At 44.3% G+C, this 21,432-nt stretch overlaps 1 protein-coding gene across 3 annotated transcripts; it reads right to left on the minus strand.

Annotated features, from left to right (window-relative positions):
- Nucleotides 1-1,166: 1,166 nt before the first annotated feature.
- PLA1A (phospholipase A1 member A) lies at nucleotides 1,167-21,404 on the minus strand. 3 transcript variants are annotated; one of them, XM_048933394.1, is made up of 12 exons: nucleotides 21,372-21,404; nucleotides 18,055-18,142; nucleotides 16,478-16,679; nucleotides 12,819-12,996; nucleotides 11,706-11,814; nucleotides 8,988-9,089; nucleotides 8,017-8,106; nucleotides 7,218-7,385; nucleotides 6,192-6,281; nucleotides 5,623-5,731; nucleotides 2,835-2,999; nucleotides 1,167-1,579 (listed from the first exon to the last, which is right to left on the minus strand). In XM_048933394.1, the coding sequence occupies exons 1-12, from the start codon at nucleotides 21,375-21,377 to the stop codon at nucleotides 1,495-1,497; spliced, it is 1,392 nt and encodes a 463-aa protein (XP_048789351.1). In that variant the 5' UTR covers nucleotides 21,378-21,404; the 3' UTR covers nucleotides 1,167-1,494. The 3 variants fall into 3 exon arrangements, 1 of the variants encoding a protein (XP_048789351.1); XR_007374545.1 differs by lacking the exon at nucleotides 1,167-1,579 and having other exon boundaries at nucleotides 2,891-2,999; nucleotides 5,447-5,731; XR_007374541.1 differs by lacking the exons at nucleotides 1,167-1,579; nucleotides 2,835-2,999 and adding an exon at nucleotides 3,006-4,493 and having other exon boundaries at nucleotides 5,447-5,731.
- Between the last annotated feature and the right edge of the window lie 28 nt (nucleotides 21,405-21,432).

A 21,432-nucleotide genomic window follows, 5' to 3' on the forward strand; every position in this document is an offset into this window, starting at 1 on the left:
TCTGAAATGGCATTTCTGTACTCAGTGGGGCTTGGTCTCGGGTTGTGCACACAGTGAAGGATATGAGTGAGAGCAAAAAGCCTCTGGGGAAAGCAGCCACTAGGAAGGAGGAGGTAGTGCAACGCCTTAGGAGGAAGTGTGGAAATGGAAAAAGCATCTTCCACATTCAACAGCAGCAGTAGTTGGCTGATGGGTTTTCCCCACCAGACAGATCTCCTCCAAGTGATGTCTGAGGCCTTGGGATCTGGCATTTGCTGAGCAGAGGGCGTAACTCTGCATTGACAATGTGTGGTGGAGTGACAGCTCATGCCAAGTGACATTTCTGCTTTCTCAAGGCTGAAATGCCTTTAGTATGTTCCTATCTCTTGACTATGGTGTTCCTGTTATGCTTCTGTGTCACCCAGTGATGTCAGTCCAGAGAACCAGAGAGGATGATCTGCAGATTGTGTGGGTTTTGGGCAGCAGTGAGGGAAGACTTGTGTCCTCTTTAATTTGCAGATACATCAAGGTGGTGGAAAATGGGTGGAATGGATGAGGGCTGCTTGTGAGTGTATGTTTTCCTCTTACTGTAGGCTTCTGCCAGGACTTTCCAGACATCTTCTACTTTTCAAGGTCTAAAAGGCTGCACTGAGCTCCTGGGACTAATTTGTGTTAGGTAGTCCTGTACCTGCAGTGCTCTGTTCTATTATCTTTTGTTCTGGGTAGTTGTTTTAAAGCAGTACAAAATTGTATGGAAGAACACTGCTATGTTTCTGGTGACCACGTGAGCTTCAAAGAGAACAAACCAACAGCCAGAAGAGCTACAGTCTTGTCATGGGGTGAGAATCCACTTTGATTACATAGCATGAGCACTTACACGAAATCAAGACTCTCAGGCTGAAGGTGTCCTGTAGTGGTAGAAGTGAGTTCTGAACTGGGGAAAGCTGCCAAAGCAATAGGGATGTGATATAGTGGTGGATTTGGTAGCATTAGATGATGGTTGAACTTGATGATTTTATAAATCCTTTCTGATCTAAATGATTCTATGATTCTGTAATGCTTTCTTATGCCAAGACTGAACCAAAACTGAACTCCTCATTCTGAAGATAAACAATACTTTGCACCTTTAGTACAAAGATCTCAGGACACTTTAATAAACCACAAATGAATCATCCTAATACTCCCTGTGTAAGGAGACTGAAATTATCTTCTTGTTTCATAGCAATTCAAATCATGAGATTAAATGACTTGTCTATTTCACTTTTCAGATCTGGGAACAGAATCTGTGAGATAAAAGTCCCAATGCAGTCTTTTTACTGAGAGGTCTTGTAACTGCTTAGTCTTGTAATTGCTGATGTACTTCTTGCTTCTTTTCTTTGATACCTACTCCTGAATGCAGGAACTAAAATAACACCCATCCAGTTCTGTAATGAAAGTGTCATCCGTGAGAGAGAGCAGGAGCAGGTTAGGACTCCTTCCCAGCTTTGGGTATGCATGTGAGCTCCAAAAGCAGTACTAGGTGCAAGCAGCAGACAGCTGGAGAGAGAGTTCTGTGTTGTCATAAAGAGTGAGGATCTTGGGCAGACAGAACGTGGTCCTGCTGTGGGAAGAGCACAGGGAAGTCAGACTGTGTTTTAGCAGGCAGGGATTGCTGTTCTAACAAAGGGACAAGCAAGCTGCTGATGGATCTTGTGTTGCTTTGCAAAGGTATGATGACCATGTGCTGAGCTGGGATGAATCGGCTGGACTTTGCTGCTCTGAGCAGTTGCGTGATGAGTGTAGTTGTGAACCTGTGCAACTTCACAGCTTCCCACCTGCATCACATCCAGCGCTCAAGTGGTGCAGGTCAGCAAATTTCAAGGCCATGTGCAATGCTATCCCATTCATAAGTGGCAAAAAGCCACATATCTGCATATCCATCACTGCTTTGTAGTTCTTTGCTCTGCTAAGCATGCTAATGAGGAATAGTCATTACCCTTAAATGCCTGAAATCTACAAAGGAATGACTATTTTCTCTGGGCCTATAATATATTTTGCTGCCTTGTGCTTGACTTCCCTTGTTGCCCTTCAGAACAGAGTCTGAACAGCTGGTTTCCCTGCTTTGGAGTACCCACTGGCTTGCTTCAGCCTGGAGCCAAGGTAAGTGTTGGCTCAGTAACAGTATGGAAAGAGTACAATGCATCTGTATGGACTCAGTTATTTTGTGCTGCCTACAAGAACTTAGGATCTGCAACAGTCCTGACGAGTCTATGGAGTAGATTGGCATCTCTTTCAGAATGAGAAGGTCTTGGTTGCTTCAGCTCTGGAGAAGGTAGTTATGGCTGAAGGTATGTACCCTGCAGTGTCTGGCTCCAAGAAAGGCCAGAATGGTTGTCTTCAGCCTCAGTGCTTTGTTACATTGTGTGAGGTGTGTGTGTATATACAGACACACACATCTGTATCTCTGGTCTTCTGTTATCTTATCCTGAAAAATGTGCATTTCCATCATGTTTCAAATGGGGACCCATTGTAGGAATGGGGAAGATGAAGAGAACAAGGAAGGACAAAACCAACAATTCCATTTAGTATGAGTTTTTGTCATGGTTTGTGACTTCACTGTCTTCAAGGTGAGGTGAGTGGCATTTTCCCTGTATGGTGCAACACTTTTATCCTGAGGGAAGAACTGAAGAAAACTCATGGAAAACTACCTTGGTAGTTTTTCTCTCTCATGAATAGGAAATTATTTATATGGGGACACAGAAGGATGAGAGAGACCTCTTTACAAATTTGTCAAAACTGAAAGAGAATGCATTGGTGTATACTACCAACTTCATCCCCAGCTCTGTGCATCCCTGGGAGACATTCCTGTGACTTACTTGTTACCAAGAGGCAGTGGAGCTGCACAGAACTTGCCAACAATGTGTGACTCATCCTTCCTCCAAAACCGATTCTTGGGCAGGTATTTGAGTGTCACACTGTTTGTCTGGCAGAGGGGAGCCTTGTGGGCCAACAGCCGTCTGCCCACCTCTTCCTGCTTAGGTCTGCAATGGAAGGAAAGAGATGTGAGCTCTGAATGTCCCTGAAATGTGTTTGCTAGAAATAGGGACATTACCTTCAGGAATCATTGCTGCATGCCTACACTGCTTATTTATGCTCTACTCAAGGTATTTACTTTAGGCTGTGTTGAAGGTGAGATGCTTGGATAGATGAAACTTTGCCTGTCCTTAAGCTCATCACCACATAATGTGAACAAAGGAAATCCAGAGCAGTGATTTCCAGAGCCAAGGTGGCAGGCTGTATGCCCTGAAGTGATGCTGCCCAGCTGTTTTACTAGGTGGGCTGCCCCCTTCCATGGAGTCTGTCCTATAGGGCATCTTATGCCTGACCTACTAGGCACCTATTCCCTTGTATTGGTTAATAATGTGTGTAGTGGAGTCGGTGAAATCCAAAAAGCATTTGGTGACTGTCTGCTCAGAAACATGACAAAGGGAAGAGATGACAAAGGGATCAGGAAGAGTCTACAATTCTGGTAACCAAAATAAGTTGAGCATCAGGCTGATGGCTGGACTCAATGTCCTCCCAGGCCAGAGCAGCCAATCCAAACCAGTGCATCCAGTTCTCTTCTTAGACTGCAGTGGTAGATGCTGGAGTTTTATGTGTATGGCTTGAAGCTGTCCAAAATGAGAAGCATCATTAAATTGTGGCTATAAAGGTGAATGATGGATCATAGATGGAAAACAAACTGAGAAGAGACTGTCCCTTTACAGTATATTGTGCGTGGACAGGACCCAGCCATGCCGTAGGACAGAGGAGCACAATTAATTAGACTGAAGAAATTCACTACTGGGACTGACATTTTGTCAAAGCCTACGCTGCCTTTGGGCGCATGTAGGACTCTGGCTAACTTCAGAACTATGTTTTCTTGGGTGTGGGGGTGAGGCCATGTTACATAACGTGGTACATAAGCAATACGAGTGCAGCAGGGAAATATGCCATGTAAAACTCTCCTTACTCTGTCAGCCCTGTGACAGCTGTCAGGCTTGAGGACTCATCTCTTGGGGACACAGTGAGCAGCATGTGTAGGCTAATGGCGTCTGGACTTCTACCTGTGTGACCTATTGCATGGAATCTGCTTTAGGTAGGGTTTGGATTTGATGATCTCCTGAGGTCCTTCCAACTCCTGTGATTCTTAAGTGGGCACTTAAGTGAAGCACAGCTGCTGTCTTTCAGGGCAAGGGTGTCCCTGGATAGCTGTAACTCTACTGTCTCACTAAAACGGGAGGGTACAGTAAAGCCTTGGGATTGCCTGGCTGTCTCACTTCCCAGGCAGATTTCTCTCCAGGGCTCATGTCTCCTGCTGCACACGTGACAAATGCTGTGTCTGACAGCTGCAAAAGGAAGTGCTGCATGTCTTCTTGAACAAATTGTGGGTCCTGACTTGACCTGGGTGTTGCTATTTCCTCCTTCCCACACCTTTGGAGAAGGCAGATCTGGCTTCTGAGTTTTCAGGGCTGCTTGGATCTGCTTTTGCTTCACTGTGGAGTTGGACAGATGTGAGTTCCATCAGGTTAGAGTATGAACTCTAAATTGCAGTGTTAGTCTGAAAATCCATAATCAAGCCAGCCAACCCCCCCCCCCATGGCCCTCCCATTCTTCAGTTCTCACCTCTCTCTCCTAATGCACAGGATCAGATCAACAGAGTTAGATTTAGCTAAATAAGGGCTATGTTGAAGCCAATTCTCGATCCTCTCTGAACTTAGGAGAGCTGGCTGGGGTCTTTAGCAGACTGCTTTCCTGCTTTCTGACACTGCATATCTACGTGGTGGTTACCAGCCCCTGGTAGTGGACAGGAAGTTGTGAGGAAGACTTCCTTCTGGGGAACTTGTCTGTGGTAGAGAGATCCCCTTGAGGCAGAGGCTGGAAGCTCTGAGCCTGGTCTATTGATTCAGTTATGGTTTGGAAGAGAGTGGGGGTGGCAAGAGAGAACTGACTGTCTACAGATCATAAAATCTTTAAGGTTGGAAAAGATCACTAAGATCATGTAGTTCAATCATCGACCCATCACCACCATGCATACTAAATCATGTAGTCTTGGTCTCCTACCCAATGGATTTCTCCCCTACACTGGGGGCTATGGCACATTTTGGTGTTAATGCAGAGACAGAAGTGTACTTCTGAACATATATCTGACTGTGAAGGGATGTATTTGTTTTCTTTCTGCAACTGCTGTCCTAATGAGCATCAACAGAAATGTTTGAGGCAAGTCCATCAGTCTAGAACCTCCAGTGAACTGGGTGTTGCTGTAGCCAGCTCTGTCTGGTGTGGTAGGATTAATAACTATCTGAGGGTGATTTAAATCAGCACCAGGCATATGGGTATGGTGTAAAAAAGGAATCATTGTAACAGTACAAAGGGGATCCCAGAGTACACCTCTTGGTTTGTGTACTTGTGGACTTCATCAGAGTTACCAAGTAGTGGTAGCACATACCTGACTCTTGAAAGCATTTAAGGTAAACGTGTAGGAACTTAAGAAAGACTGTGGTTCATCACACGGTGGCTGCACTCAGGGAGATGTTCCATCCTTGTGCCTTTCCTGGTCTGGGAAAAACATGCTTATACACGGAATTGGGAAAAAGCAAGCCAGAAGCATGCACTGTAACTCACATGGTGATCTTTGTTGTGTCCTTGGTGCTGTTGCTGAAGAAAGTGATTTCAATGCTGGTGATTACATTTCTTTTCTTCTGCAAGCGGAACTCAATGAGGCTGTGGTGAACTGAGCAAGAGGGAAAGTATGTGGGAGTGAGGGCAGGTGCTGTGTGTTAGACCTACCCTACCAAAAGGAGTAATTTCTAGCATTCACTGCCTGGCACCACCAGCACAGCTAAGATTAAGCAGGTGTAAGAAAGAACGTGGTCTGGGGTTTGAGAGACACAGTGGGCAGATCTGCATACTCTGATGTGAACAGTCAGGCATTTTCTGTACCCTTCAATTCAGCCCTGAAGCCATGTGGCTGTGTTAATATAAGGCTGTGCCCACACTAGTAAATCCATTGGAAAGGGCTTTATGGGGGAGATGTGCAGGGTTATTGCTCTTCAGCTATGTGTCTGGGATCATCAGCTCCACAGCAGCTGATTCTGATGGGAATGGTAGGCTGTCACTACTTGGCCTTGCCAGATAGTCTGCCTCATTCGGTCATCCCCCTTCTGGCTCATTTTTTGTTCTTTGCTACTTACCACAGAACGGCACCGAAGAACTGGTCATTAAATAAGCGTTCACTTTCATAGGCAGCCTTCTCATGTTGACAACTGCCTGCTCTAGCAGGCCTGTGGGAGGAAACAAAGCCAGAGCAGTGAGAGCCATGAAGGACCCAGGACAGAAACAGTATTGGTTCCAATTTACCTTCACTCCCAACTTCGTTGTCTTGGAGGACAGACCATTTCTTTATACTAGAGCAAGCAAGCAAGAGGTTTGTGTTGTCTGTTTGACAGGTTAACAGGCCCCCAGAAAATCTCTTCTGACTATTGTAGCTAACCATCAGCAATGTACGTCTTAGTGGCTTTGTGCAGACGCAAGCCAACACAAGGTGCTAGGACAAAGGAGACCCAAGGAGCTTGGAGATGGTATTTCTGGCAGAAGTGAGAAGACACGAACCCACTAACCAGGTGACAGTGTGGCTTTGCAGAGACAGGGAGTGGATGATCTGAGAGCCTCTCTGTGTATTCCTCTGGTACCGGTCACCAAAAGCTACTTGAGGACACTTCCTTTCCTCTTGCCACAGCTGTGATTCAAAAGGCTAAAAGTGGCAAAGATTATCTTCTCCCAGTCCAGGTCATTTATCTTTAGAGCAGCCATAGCAGCAATTTATGAGAAGGAAGTGATGCAACACAGGTAAGTAGGCTGCAGAAGACTGAGACTTTGAGGTTGGGCTAAAACTTCCAGCTGCTTCTCTAAACAAGACACTTTTTGAGCAAATCGCCCATTTGCTAGGTAAGAGATTCGGGAGAATGTCTTTTAGTATGAGCCCTGTGAAATGTTTAAAGATCAGAAATGTTCAAGACACTGGTGCTCTACCTTGGACAATATACAAGCATTTGACCTCTCTACTGAAGCCTGAAAATGACACAGTTTCTCCCTGTCCCCACATAGCTCACATTCAGATCCTGCTTGGAAAAATTTCAATCACGTCCTGTGGGTTGTGCTGGCACTCATCAAGAATGTATTGCCCCCTGCTCCATGAAGGCCTCATGCTGATACTGTACCTATTCTGGGACAGGAGAATAGGAAGGGATCACCACAGTCCACGCATCGTCCATTCAAAAAATCCTGATGACTTGTGCAAGGGAATGCCACGATAGGACAGGAATGTTTCAAGGCACTGACATAGAGATGTACTGCCCTCATGTGATCACAGATCAGATACTTGTAGCCTGCAGGAATAAACGCATGCAGAGAAAAGCAGCCGTCAGCTTTTCAGCTAGTTTTGACCTTTCTGCAGCTTCCTATGGAACAAAAAGTCAAGAAATAGATTCTGCAGCCACTTCCACTCTGTGAAATAACATTTTGTAGAACATCTCTGTGACTGCAAGCCTAGATCTCACCGCAACAGAAATCATGCAGAAACCTGGGAGCCTGTCTTTCATACTGAGAGGGGCTCATGGCTGCCCTGTCTCACTCACTGTGCCACTGACGAGGACCCAAACCCTCTGTAAAAAGGCAATAGCTTTGCTTCCCATCTGCACCATGACCCCAGCTATGGGAAGTGAGGTTTCCTAGGCCTCCCTACCCTCAGCGTAGCTGTCTCAACCAGAAGGTGTTTAAATATTCATCCAGCCCTTGCTGCCAAGACATTTGACTTATATGTGGTCTTAATTCCAGCTGCTTTTTGTGCTGCTGAGGAGATGTGGACCATGAATCTCTGCTGCCATGTGTCTTTGCAAATAAATGTTGTCATGCTTTGACGTCTGCTCTGACTGTGGCAGGAGCTGGTTGCCACACAGCATTTTCACTGATTGCTAAATGGCCACGAAATCTCTTTGCTTGGCCACAGAGTGTTCTCACCTGCAGAGATGAACCGGGGGCATCCTGGCTGATCTTTGCCTCCATTGACAAAATAATCGATGTGTCCAACAGGGATCCGGATCCCAAAATCTGAAAGTGAATGAAATGCAACTTTATTCCTATGCTCAGTAGTACCGTAGGCTGTACTCTACATGGTGTTTGACAGGGCCCAATAACAGGTTGAATGTGAGCAGTGCCAGACATAGCTCCCCCATGACCCATTTTATTCACACAGCAAGAACGTGTTTCCTGTTCCTTCTCAGATGCCCCAGCTTTGTTGCATGGAGCAGATTGCTCTGGGATCTGCCATAAAAATGACTGGCAACTTTGTCTTAACCACTATCTCCATCATTCCTGTTCTTGATCCTGTATAAAGCAGAGCAAAACTGAACACAACTTTCATAGGGAATTACGAGGAATGAGTGAGAATTATATTAGTAGAGATTTTTGTAGTCTCCAGGCAAAGGGAGTGACTGAGAGGCAAATGTTTATATTTTAGCACATTTTAATTAGCAGAACATAAGTGTTTTAGGAAAGTTAATCCATTGCTGCAACAGCTGTGGGTTTGACTCCATTACTTTCTCACAGTGGCACCTTTCTATTGTCATGTAAGCAAAAGCAAAGCATGGTTAGACACGTAAATTCCTTCCTTGCAAGTGGCAAAAAGCACACTGAGCTTGTTCTGCAGAAACTCACTCTGCTGTAGCAAGGTTAGGGAAGAAATATGTGCTGGAAGATTGCCCTGTGTTTACAGCACTAAAGCTCCCACCTGTTGCTGTGATGTGCTCTGGGGTATGGATGCCTGCCAGCGTGTTCATCTCTGAAGCCTGTCTAATCGGGGAACATCCTCAGACTGGACCGGAACTTGTAGTCATGTGGCATAAATGGGACAATAACCTGCTTGGTTCTTAGCAATAACAATGGCAGGACAAACAGACATGGCGAGCTGAGGAGGAAAGAAGCCAGCTTACTGTCAGCATCGGTATGAATGGCTTCCACAAAGAGGGCATCCCCAGGGTCCAGGCGTTCTTCCAGGCTGGCTCTGGTGTATTTAGGGCCTGCAGGATCCAGGCCTGCAATGAAATCAAACAGCCCAACAACAGATGCTCTTCAGACCCTCCCTTTCTTAGTTCTGGACCAGTAATTTTATTTAAATTGTTTATTTAATTGATGCCTGGCACAAGTGATTAATTATTCTCTCCTAGCTCAGAAAGCTTTCTGCTCCCACTAAGTTCCACTGCAGCTTCCTTACCTTGTCCTCCACTGCTCCTAGCCATCCATTTCCATGCAGCAGCTCTGTACCAAGCAGCCCATGAAGCCTCAAATTTCTAGGCTTTAAAGCCATGTCTGAGCTTCAAGTACCTCTAACAGAGTAGGGGCAGAGTATATTTTGGATTTTCAGTGCCAGAGACTCAAACCTGTAACACCTTCCCTGATTGTACTGTCCTCTGTAGTAGTGCTACAGCCTGAGCAATGTCACTGGAGATCTCAAGCTTAGTGATGAATTCAGCATTGTAGGTGTTAATCAACCTAAGCTTTACAAAGGTTCAATACTATCAGACAGTCTTATAATAGAAATACTTCTGAGCCTTCTCCCAAGAAATAAAATCAAGTTCTCAAGCATCCACTGACATTTTTGCCTGCAACTTGCTCCTAGAGCAAATTCTGAGGAGACAGAGTAATACTGCAAATTTTCTTTGGCAGTACCAAGAACAGGCTAAAGATCATGTTTTTATTGTAGCTGATGTTTATTCTGTTCACTTTGCTTTGGAAAATAACCTCGCAAGACCTTTTTCACTCCCCAGGCACCAACAATGCTTTAAGAAGCAGCCCTGCTCCTTGTAACACTGCCTCAGAGCTGGCCAGTTTAATTGCCTTTTGGACTAAGTCCCATTAATTCTCTATGGAGAAGGTGTTATCAACAAAATACAAACCGACATATTTGCGTGTATGTGTGGAAGCAGGGAGGAGGAGAAGAGGAGAAAGAAGAAAAGTTAGCTCCTAAAAATACTGTCCTATCTAAAAATAAAGGCTATTAAAGGGACAAGTGGTCAGAAGAACGTACTGCTTTTGTTTGTCATCCACATTCTTTTGCCTTGTCCCATGCAAAAAGCTGAGATGTTCCCTGCTCACTTCTACAGAGCAAGTTTAAGTTAAAGGCTTTAGGATAGAATAAAAAGTGTTAGTCAGTACACCTTAAAGTTCTTCCTGAGGAGGGAGAAACATTTAATACAAACAAGCCAGTTCTAGCACAGTTCCAAGCTTAGCCCATTTCCATCCTCTGTTTTCTCTGCTGGTCTCCTCCATGAACAGAATTACAGAATCATTTAGGTTGGAAAAGGCCCTTAAGACCATTAGGGCCAATCATCAACACTACCAAGTCTGCCAATAAACCATGTCCCTGAGTCCTACGTCTACCCATCTCTCAGATACTTCCTGGGATGGGATTTCCACCACTTCCCAGCACAAACTGCACGTACAGAGACATACATCCTGCACTATTCACTGTAGCTGTACTATGCGCAGCTAAATTCCTTCAGGATTCCTCTTTTTCTCCTCCAGAAACAAATTGTTGTTCAGCAGTTTTAGATATGGGCTGTTCATTCCCATTCCCACACCATTTTCTTTCCTGCACAATGAGGAATCTGCAGGAATAAGCATGGTTTAAAGAGACTTCCAGTAGAGCTAAAAATAAATTGGATACATAGATCTGTTATTAGGTTTGAAGAACATAAAGGCAAAGGTCTCCAATTGAGTTGGGAAGGAGTCATCTCAAAATGAAGCTGATGAGAAAATGCTGGTACAGGATGATGGTTACCCCAAATCCCTCTGAACGTACACTTTCATTCACAGCTTTAACAGGGGCCCATTGTGAAACTCTGCTCCTGGTAAGAAATGCCTGTAGTACATGCAGTGTGTGAAGCTATGACATGCAAAGGGTAAACCAACATTTCCTGTGGAGTGTCTCTTCTTGAGGCCTTTTCTATGAGGCAGCCCAGCATGGGCTGAAGCAGACTAGGGACCATGTTCTGTCTACACCCTGTTCTTCCTTGGCTGCTGCTCAGTCTGTGTCTCTTCCTCCTTTCACTCTAAGATAAATCTCCAGCTTTGGAATTTTCCCAAACTTGACAAACCCTCAACAATCGGATCTGACTTAGCAGACAGCCCTGCTTTGAGTGGGAGGCTGGACAGGACACCTTTCAAGGTCCCTTTTCACCCAAATTGTTGTGTGACTTTATTCCAACCCACACTTAGAAGCTGGAGGACCCCTGAATTTAAAAGCCCTGCATGCCATGATCAGCCTCTAACCATCTTTATCTGTAATTCCCCCACTGCAGTCTCTTCCTCACACCTAAGACTTCAGCTGTATGTTTTCAACTCAGCTCTGATTTGGTACAACTGAGTGACGTGTCATTTCACTAATAACAAGATCTCACGACTTGGAAAGCTCACTAGTTAGAAGAGAGTAGAGGCAGAATTCTTCTGTTACGCATTCTTTTGGTACTGTGGAGGGGATTGATGGCTGGAAAGTATTGCCAGGATCTTTAGAAGCTAGTAAGAATCCCTGAAGCTTGGATCAAGCGAGCCTTCATACAGTTATAAGACCACTATGGATGACTACCTGTCCCTGACATTGCATTCTCTTCATTGAATAAGAAATCAGGACCTAAGTCTCAGTTTTACCATACCTGTTATCTGTCCCAGCTGACCATCATGGAAGTGCCCAACCAGGCCCCCAACATGTGCACCAAGGCTCACACCGATAATGTGAATGGATGTTGCAGAGACTCCCAGGGCCTGCAGATGATCATACAAATATGTATTTCTATAGAAGGAAGGTGAAATACCCAGCAGCTCCACAACTCTTCTCATGTAGGATTGCTTTTGAGGTACACAGTGGAGAACAAACTAGATGTGGGAATGATAGCTATTGTCCCTTCTGCTTTTCAGAGTCTTTCTTTTGGTCCACACACACAAAACCAGCTCTAACCAGGTTGGTCAAAGGCTTCTGATCACGACTACATAGCCTTTTGCTCCTCCTTCCATGGTTTGCTTCAGATAGAACTTCCTCATCTCAGCTGAATAACTCACGTTCCCCCAAAACAAACAATCTTTTCCTCAGTAAAGCAGAGGAAATAATTTTGTTTCACTTTTATCCCACTATTGTGCACATTGTACTCTCACTCATTATTTTAAGATTACATTTTTAGAGACAAAGGATTTATTCATAGGTTGAACTGCCAGGTAAAGCATAGTCACTTAGACATGACGTAAGGTGACTCTATCTGAAGGGATCCTGCTGGCTGCAGGCTGTTCAGCACGATGCAGTGGAATACAATGGGTGAGAATGAGACCATGGGAGCGAGATGAGAAATCCTACCTTAGAAATATGTGACGTTACATCCTACAGCAGCACTGAGGCTTATGAGAAACTAGAATTTGTCTTCTGTGGTGTAAGCAGGAGAGTTTGGACAAAAAAGTCCTAAAGTAGCTGGACTAGAGCTCAGCACTTACACAGGATGGATGCTGGGGACCAGAGTGGCCCAGTACTTTGTCCACTGTGACCAAATCACTAATGAGAGTGACAGACCTCTCCCCTCCCAGCCCTATCTCCATCCTCCCGATGTCACAGTTGCTCCAGGAGTGTAAATACACACTCTGGAGCATACCCAAGATCTCCCACACTATAGTCAGGGTCTATGGTGCAAATGCTACACAGAGTTTATGCATGGCTGGTAAATGCAAAGATATACCATCCTCACTGCATAAGGGTTGTTCAACAGCGCTATGCATGAGCTTACCAGGAGCTTGCTGATGAAGCTTGTGATGAAGAGGGCCACCTGTGTGACGTTTTCCACTGCCGAGTTATAGGCTCCTGTAGCCCCGTGAACCCAGTCCACTGCAATCACATTTACCTGACTTATGTGCAATATTGCATGGACAAGCCCTTCAATCCAGGAAGGTTTTGTACCCAACGCTCTGTAGAGTAATCAGAAACAAATATGTTAGGTGTTTTCTAAAGAAGGGCATGTGACAAAATATTGTTCACTGATGCTGTTTCATATGTCTCAGAGTAGACTGTCAGACAGCTGCTGAAAAGTTGTTCTGGTGCCAGATGCATATACCTGGCATGTCATTGCTGCAGTGTAGTAACAAACACTGTCCAGAATGGGTTGATTCAGAAAGGAACCAACCAAGAAGAACATTTGTAGAGCTTGGGCTGAGACCTTGGTCTTGCTGTGGTGTTCCAGTTAGCCACAGAGCCCACCTGGAGTGAGTGAACTGACCAGGAACACCTGGTCCTGTTCTGATGCCAACCAGGAGGAAGTCCTGGGTCAAACTACATGGTCTATCACTGCTGCACTGAGAAAATGAGCCTGTGTACTACCCACTTCCCCTACTATCACCTGGGGTAGGAGTATGCTATGTCATGTGAGGGGAACTGCTGATTTTCTGAAAAGACCCTGCAACTCCTTGTGCGGTTTCACAGAATCATAGAACAGCTTGGGTTTAAAAGAACTACAATGCTCATCTAGTTTCAACCCCCCTGCTATGTGCAGGGTTGCCAACCACCAGACCAGGCTGCCCAGAGCCACATCCAGCCTGGCCTTGAATGCCTCCAAAGGCATTCAGAAGTTTCATCCTAGTTTTCTAGGCACTTGTCAAACTTTTGCACATCAAATCAAATAACATTAAATGGTCAGAGCTGGCTAAAAAATGGCAGTGTGAAAGAAGCAACCAATATGGTGACAGTTAAAAAAAAAAAAAAAAATGGTTTACATCCCTACATTTTCAACATTAGAAGTACTGTGTGTCTGGCAGGGATTCTAAATGACTGGCTAATCCAGGCTTCTGATGAACATCAAGGTTCTGCAAGGAAACAATTTAAAGAGAAGAGGATCTTGAAGAAAAGACTTCTAAATAAAAAGATTGAAAGAAAAATGGAAGAGAAAGGAAAGGGAAAGGAAAGGGAACAGGTAAAGAGAGAGAAAAAAAGAGTGAAATAAAGAATGAATAAAGGTATAGAAGAAAAAGTTGGAAAGGAAAGGCGGGGGGGGGGGGGAAGGAATAGGGAAGATAATATCCTAACTTGTTTTAGGTCCAAAAACATGAAACAAAAAATAGACAGCTAGTCGCACAGTAAAGCACATGCTCCTACTACTTAAGGTTGGGTCTCAGGAGGCTGCAACATGAAAATTGCAAAACTTTTAAAAAAGACTTTATGTTCCTTGGGAGAATGCCAGAAGGATTGGGAGGATAGATAGTGTTCTCCTTGATTCTTCCAGTTGGTGTTTGGGACCAAGGTAGAAGGAGGAAAATGGATCAGTTGAATGAATGGCGGCATGAACGGTATTGTGCTAATAATTTTGGCTACTATGATCTCGGACATACCTTCAACAGACTGGGCATGTTGATGTGAATAGGATGCAACTGACCAGCAGGGCCAAGAATATATTGGACAGCAAGCTGGCTGGGATTACCACCAGTGCTTTAAACTGGATTTGATGTGGGAGGGGGATGTACTTGTAAATGACAGAGTCAGAGAACGCTGTCATTTTAGGAAGCAGCAAAAAAACCCTCAGATTGGTCCCACGTGACTTGGGGAAGGCTTCTCCAGGAAGGTAAAACAGCCAGTAATCCAGCTGAAGTGCCTCTACACCAATGTTTGCAGCATGTCTCTCATGTCCTTGAACCCCAAGGTGGGGGTTGAAGCAGCAATATTCCTCCTGCTGTAACAGAAGAGCAAGTCTGAGGCCACCTCATGAGGTTGAATGTATACAAGTCTATGGGGTCAGATGACATGCATTCTAGGGTCCTGAAGGGACTGATGTGGTTGCTAAGAGACTCTCCATCATACTTGGAAAATCATGGCTGTCAGGCAAAGTACTTGGTAACCGAAAAAAGGAAAACATCACTCTCATTTTTAAGAAATGAAGAAAGACCCAGAGAACTACAGGCCAATAAGCCTCACATCTGTGCCTGGGAAGTTCATGGAGCAGATCTTCCTGGAAGAGATGTTAAGGCACACACCAGATGAGGAGGTGATACAAGACAGCCAATATGGGCTTCACCAAGGGCAAATCATATCTGACCACTTATGAAGGAGTGACATTGGTGGACAAAGGAAGGGCAACTGATGATAACCTACCTGGACTTCTGCAAGTCCTTTGACATGGTCCCACACCACATCCTTACTTCTAAATAGGAGAGACACGGATTTGAAGGGTGAACTATTCAGAGGATAAAGAAGTGATTGAATGGTTGTTGCAAGAGGTCTGTAGTCAGTGGTTCTACACCCAGGTGCAGGCTGGTGATGAGTGGTGTCCCTCACAGGTCAGTCTTGGGACTGGTGCTCTTTGACATCTTTATCAGTGACACAGACTTATATTGTATCCTTAGCAAGTCTGTTGATGACACCAAGCTGAGTGGTGCAGTTGGTACAACAGAAGGAAAGAATGTCATTCAGACTGATGTAGACAGTCTTGAAAAGGAACCTAATGAGATTCAACAAGGCCTAATGCAGACTAGGAGAAGAAATCCTGGAGAGCAGCTATGCAGATAAGGACTTAGGAATTCAGATGGGTGAAAAGCTTGACATAAGTCAGCAGTTCTCACTGCTTGCTGTCCAGAAAGTCAACTTATCCTGGGGTGCATTAAAAGAAGGGTGGCTTCATTTAGAATACTGCACTCAGGACAGAGGCCACCAGGAAGGATGTGGAGCTGTTGGAGCAGGTCCAGAGGAACTCCATGAAGATGACCAGAGTGCTCGAGCACCTCATCTACGAAGAAAGGTTGAGGAAGCTAGGCTTGTTTAGCTTGGAGAGGGGAAGGCTCTGGGGAGATTTCATTGCAGCTTTCCAGTACTTAAAGGACGTTTACCAACAGGAGGGAGCACAACTTTTTGCAGTCTGATAGTGGTAGGACAAGGGGAATGGTTTTAAACTAAAAGTGGAGATTTAACTCAGATGTTAAGAAGAAATTATTTACTCAGAGGATGTTGAGGTACTAGAACAAGTTGCCCAGAGAAGCTGTAGATGCCCCATTTCTAGAGGTATTCAAGGCCAGATTAGATGAGGCTTTGAGCAGCCTGATCTAGTAGTCAGCAGCCATGTTCATAGCAAAGGGATTAGAACTAGATGATCTTCAGAAAGTCCCTTCCAAATCAAGACATTCTATGATTCTATGAAGGTTGCATTGTAAAGAGAGTTGTCAAAAGCATTTTTTCCCACCCCTGACTCTGTCCCACCTACAGTCTCACAGGCAGTTCTCAGGTACAGTTTGGCACTGAGTACACCAGGCTCTGCTATTAGAAGGTTTTTCAAATGTAGTCAATGTTGGGGAGAGTTCAATTGTCAGATGGGCAGGGGATTTCCATGCCAGCCCCACACAGGGCCTGGGAACGCCCTGTCTGTTTAATTTATGAATATAAATTTAACCATAATACTCTTCTTTCTCTCACCTGAACCCATGGATTATTATCTTCGTTTCCAGGCTGCTATTGAAGCTGGAGTTCTTGATGTCATCATCAGCCAAAATTAGCTCCCCACAGCTAGGGCTGGAGGAGGTGAATAGAAGAAACTGGACATTAAGCTTACTGCCATGTAGGAAGTTTGCCGTCTGGAAATCAGCGCAGCGATGCCCTGAGGTTCTGTATATGTTCCCTGCAATGAGAGGGAGTAAGAATATTTGGCCTGTGTCTGTATGGTGGAAGAAAAAGCTCATTCTAATTCACTAGGAATCTGGTTCTATTAATAAAGAGTGAAAGGCTAAAACATACATTAAAATCAGCCCATTCTGAAAAACAACTATTTCCTGAAGAAGCTGTTCTGCCCTTTGGTGGAATTGGAGTGTTGGGGAAGAAAACTGTGGATGTCTGTGGACTTCTGAGAATTGTTTAACTGAGATGTGAAAACAAAACAAAAATCCATCAAACCATCAAACAAACAAACAAATCCACAAACAACTAGTACAAAAGTGCATAAATTTTGGCTATAAATCAGGGAAAGACCTACATAGCAGACTTACATGGTGTGTATGGTTAGCTAGTAGAACAGGTAATCCACAAGAGAACTCCATCTTTTGACATTCTAGAGAATTGGTTGCTATTTCAGAATGGTTATAGAAGGCAACATGTTGGATTGACAAAAAGGCAAAATTTATTGACACGTGATGAGCAGGAAGCCAAATATTTGATGAAACGATCCTTCCTGACTTAAAAAATGGTTACTCTGTGAACTGACATAGTTGCATCCTGATAAAATGACTACTCATGTTCCTTTCCTTTCTAGACCAGAGGAAGTGAAACAGCCTTAAATCTACAAGTTCAGTTAAAAAAAAAACCAACACAACAAAACAACCAGCTCCCAACTGCTGTCTGTTCCCACAGAAGATATTGTACAGTAGTGAGAAGGAACACAGCTCAAGAGTAAACACACACACACAAAAAAACAACAAAATTTGGTACTCAGATCTCCCCTTGTGGGATGCAGCTGTCCCTTACTGTTGTCTTTTCTGGTCTTTCTGTGAACCAGAGGAAAAAAAAAATGGAAACACATTCTCTGGCAGCCATTCAGAAAAACTGCTGCTCATGAAGTAGCTTTGCTTAAAGAGCATGCTTAGTAAAAGCAGAGCATATCAGAAATGGCATCAGGGAAGGAGGCTTGTGAGTGCAAAAAAAATCCCAACTAAAGCAAGAAGTGGAGGTATGGCATCTATTTATTTTCCTTCAGCTACTACAGATTATACTTGCTCAGCTTTCAAATCAGGAGTTGCCAGTGCCAGAGGTCAAGTGGTCTCTTTTCCACTTCCCTGCACTTCAGCACAATTCTGGAATGCCCTTTTAAATCATGTTAGTGGAGTAAAATCACTGAGACAGATGGGTTAATGAAGGACTTTTCCTGTGCTGGCCATTCTCCTGATGTCTAATTGGATTACAGCAAAGACCTGTAGAAACACAGGTATGCTGGGGAGAATTTAAGTCAGATCCTTCTGTGTAAAGCCTTCAGTCCCTTGCCATGCATTCATGCCTTTGCTTACCTGCTTGTGCTGAGCTAAGCAGCAAGATGCCAGTAAGGACAAAGAGGGGTTTTCGCTTCGGATCCTCAACCATCTTCCTGTTAGTCCACTACAAGTACACAGAATAACAATGGTGGTGGATTGCTCATTCGGCTTGGCTTGGTCAATGATCAACTAGGCTCTGCTCTTTTGGGAAAATGAGTAGGGGCAATCTCCTTTGCTCTTGTTTGATCATTACTAAAAGTCTGTGTCAGCAGAGGTTTCACTGGTATTTTGGTTCAAATAGATGTTGACACCCCTTTCCTTCCTACTTCCTTTTCCTGAAGGCAAAAGGAGTAGCTGCAAGGTTTCATAAGATGTTTGTGCCAGGAAGGCTCCTAGCAGAACATTGCATCTAAATATTTTCCTATTGCATCAATGTCTTTCTTTTTGGTGCATGTTGGCCTTCCTTGCAGAAGAACAGGCAGCCTCGCCTGTGACTGTTTTGCAAGAAGCAAAAGAGAAAGCTCATTCCCTCCCCAGGTGGAATTTACTCTACAGCTGCTTTACTTGAAGAAAAAAATGAACAAATTGATTCAGTCTGACTGGAAAGATGACCAAAAACCTTTCCAAAAGCACCAGGCATTACCTTCATTCACAATTAACTGGCAATAGCAGTCATTTCCTTACCCCAGCTTGCTCTGGCCAAAGGTAATGGAGAAGAGCAGCTGTTTTAGGCAGAACTTTTTTTTTCCCCCCCAAGACACTCAAGGGAAATTCCCCCCAGTTTTTGTGGGGAAGTTTGGCAGCATTAACTGCTTGGCCTCAAGGGTTGCTGAAACCTTGGCCCAACTGCATCTTCCAAGAGACAAACAGCAGACATAGCCTGACCCTGAAACACTTGGCTCTGTGGTCATGCAGGCTTATTGTCTGAGGAACAGATTCTCAATGTTTCTTCAAATACATTACTTGGTGTCAACTGGTTGACTACCCAACCAATTTTCCAATATTTAGCGTTGCAATACAAAGAACCAAGCTTCCAGCCTAGCTCAGGTGAATTCTGACACTGCACAACACTAACTTAAGACTGCAACAGAGCCCAGCCCACTCCCTTGTCATTACAGCCACAAATTGCACCGATCTGAATCATTTCAGAGTGCAGAAAAAAGGAAATAAGCTTCTGTAATCCTACCAATAAGCTGTGCCATTTCATGCAAGCCTCCTTTTTGCACCACTATGTGAACGTACAGATTTGTTAAACACTCTATTATGCCATAAAAAAATACATCTGAAAAGAATAAATATTTGTCATATTGGAGATTCTGTTGCCTTTGCACCTCCTCCCCCTGTAATCTCAGTATTTTGCTATTCTATGAACTTTTTCTGCCAGCATACCGCTGTGGTCCCTCATGCAAACACAGAAAAACCACCTCACTGCTCTGTGCTTAAAGTATTTAACCAGTAAAACTATTTTAGCGTAAAGGTGTTTTTTTTTATTATTATTTGTGAACTTAATTACAGTAACTACAGTTATATCCATTCTGAACAGTACTGTTGGCACCATTATTTTACTCCCCACAGGGAGAGCCTATAATAACAGTAGCGGCTTCTACGCTGTTGAAAAAGCTTTTAGCCCACACTAAATTGAAGCTTGATGTGATACACTTAAGTCAGTCAACAAACAAATGTGATTTTATGCACAAAATTCTTATTATTAAGGATCTGAAAATTGCACTGTTTGCACATTGTGAACACCAAAAGTGGAAAATGTCACCACCTCACTTACAAAGCAACAGCTGGCAGAAGTGTATCAACATTTTGATGTGCCCAGATATCAGGAGGAAATCTGACTGCAGGAAGACTCACTTAAGTGTGAAAGCAATTCAGTGGCAATGGAAACAGTGCAGCCTGAATAGCATTGTGTGGCCTTGGGGAAAACAGGTTGTCATACCAGTAAGTGGTGACTAAGTCCACTCCTTCTCTGCTTTCAAGGAAAGGAATGAAACGCCAGCATGGCTTTGCTTATGGTGAGTTAAGGGTGGTTCTACCCCACTATTGGAATACTTGACATCACAGCTCTTCTATCCTTTGGCCCTCGCAAAGAAAGCACAGCTTTGGGTGTAGGCAGCACCTGCATACTGCTCCCAGGAGAAACCAAGGGCTTAGTTCCCAGCTCAGCAAGAAGTGATTCAAATCCTGGAGAGTGTCCTGGCTATGAGAAGAAAACATTAAAGACTGGCTTAGCAAGCAAGGGGGGGAAGCATGGGTGACTCAGATTGGATCCTCAGAAAAGAAGGAAAAACAATCCTTCCTTCCTTGGAGTCTTGAGCAAAACTTAAGGGATCTTCCACCTAGAATTGCTACATCAGCATGGACAAGAAGATACATCGCTACCCATCCCTACAGGATCTCAAAACCCTACAGAGGAGCCAAGGTGGGTGTCTAAGCCACTGGGCTCAAGTTTCCCTTTCCCTTCATCTGCCCCATAAAGCCCTAATCATTCTCTACAAATAGGAGCAGTTTCAGTAGGAAGTCAGCCCTACTTTCAGTGCCTGTGGGTGACCTTCTGAGCTTCCTTCCATCCTAAAATAACCCAAGTGAAAGTATTCTGTCAAAGAATCACAGAATGTCTTAGTTTGGGAAGGATTGTAAAGCCTATCCAATTACAACCTCCCTTGCCACGGGCAGAGTGGCCACCCACCAGATTAGATTGCCCAGGATCCCATCCAACCTGGCCTTGAATGCCTCCAGGGATGGGGCATCCCCACCCTCTGAGTAAACAATTTCTTCCTAATACATAACCTAACTTACCCCTCTTCTAGTTTAAAACCACTCGTCCTTTCACTATCAGACAATGTAAAAAGTCAGTTTCCCTCTTGTTTATAAGCTTCCCTAAAGTACAGGAAGGCCACAGGGAGGCTTCTTCAGAGCCTTCTCCAAGCTAAACAAGCTTAGTTCCTTCAGCCCTTCTTCAAAGAAGAGGTGCTCCAGACCCTGCTTCAAATTTCTTCCTGCTTTCTCAGAAGATCACATAACCCACAGGAAGGCTACAGTGGGCAGGATAGGAGACAGCACCTTTCAGAACAGTTTCATCCAAAGCCCTTGGCTGCTGGGAGGATGTTTTACTTGCCAACCAGGCTAGTTATAGCTGCAGGAAGCTGGTGAACAGTGTACTGCAGAAAGGTATGATACTCCTGGAGTACTCACTATGACTTGCCCAGAGAGGTTGTGGATGCCCTGCCCCTAGTGGCATTCAAGGCTGTATAATCAATGAATATTAAGATGTTATAATCACAAAATAAATGAGAGCTTAGCAAAGCAGATAATGATAGCAAAAAGAAAATAGCTAGAAAACTTACCCCCATCCTGGGCTCACACACAAAACTCCAGCAGAGCAGATCTCCAGAAGAGATCCTTCCT

This window comes from Lagopus muta, chromosome 1 (genome assembly GCF_023343835.1).
Source record: "Lagopus muta isolate bLagMut1 chromosome 1, bLagMut1 primary, whole genome shotgun sequence".
NCBI classification, from domain to species: domain Eukaryota; kingdom Metazoa; phylum Chordata; class Aves; order Galliformes; family Phasianidae; genus Lagopus; species Lagopus muta.

Excerpts from the sequence above, each read along its gene's own strand:
- PLA1A (XM_048933394.1), bottom strand. Across the intron at positions 7,386-8,016 it reads CCCCCGGTTCATCTCTGCAG|GCTACAAGTATCTGATCTGT; the intron begins GTGAGAACACTC and ends TTATTCCTGCAG. Across the intron at positions 5,732-6,191 it reads TTCTTCGGTGCCGTTCTGTG|TTCACCACAGCCTCATTGAG; the intron begins GTAAGTAGCAAA and ends CCTCTTGCTCAG.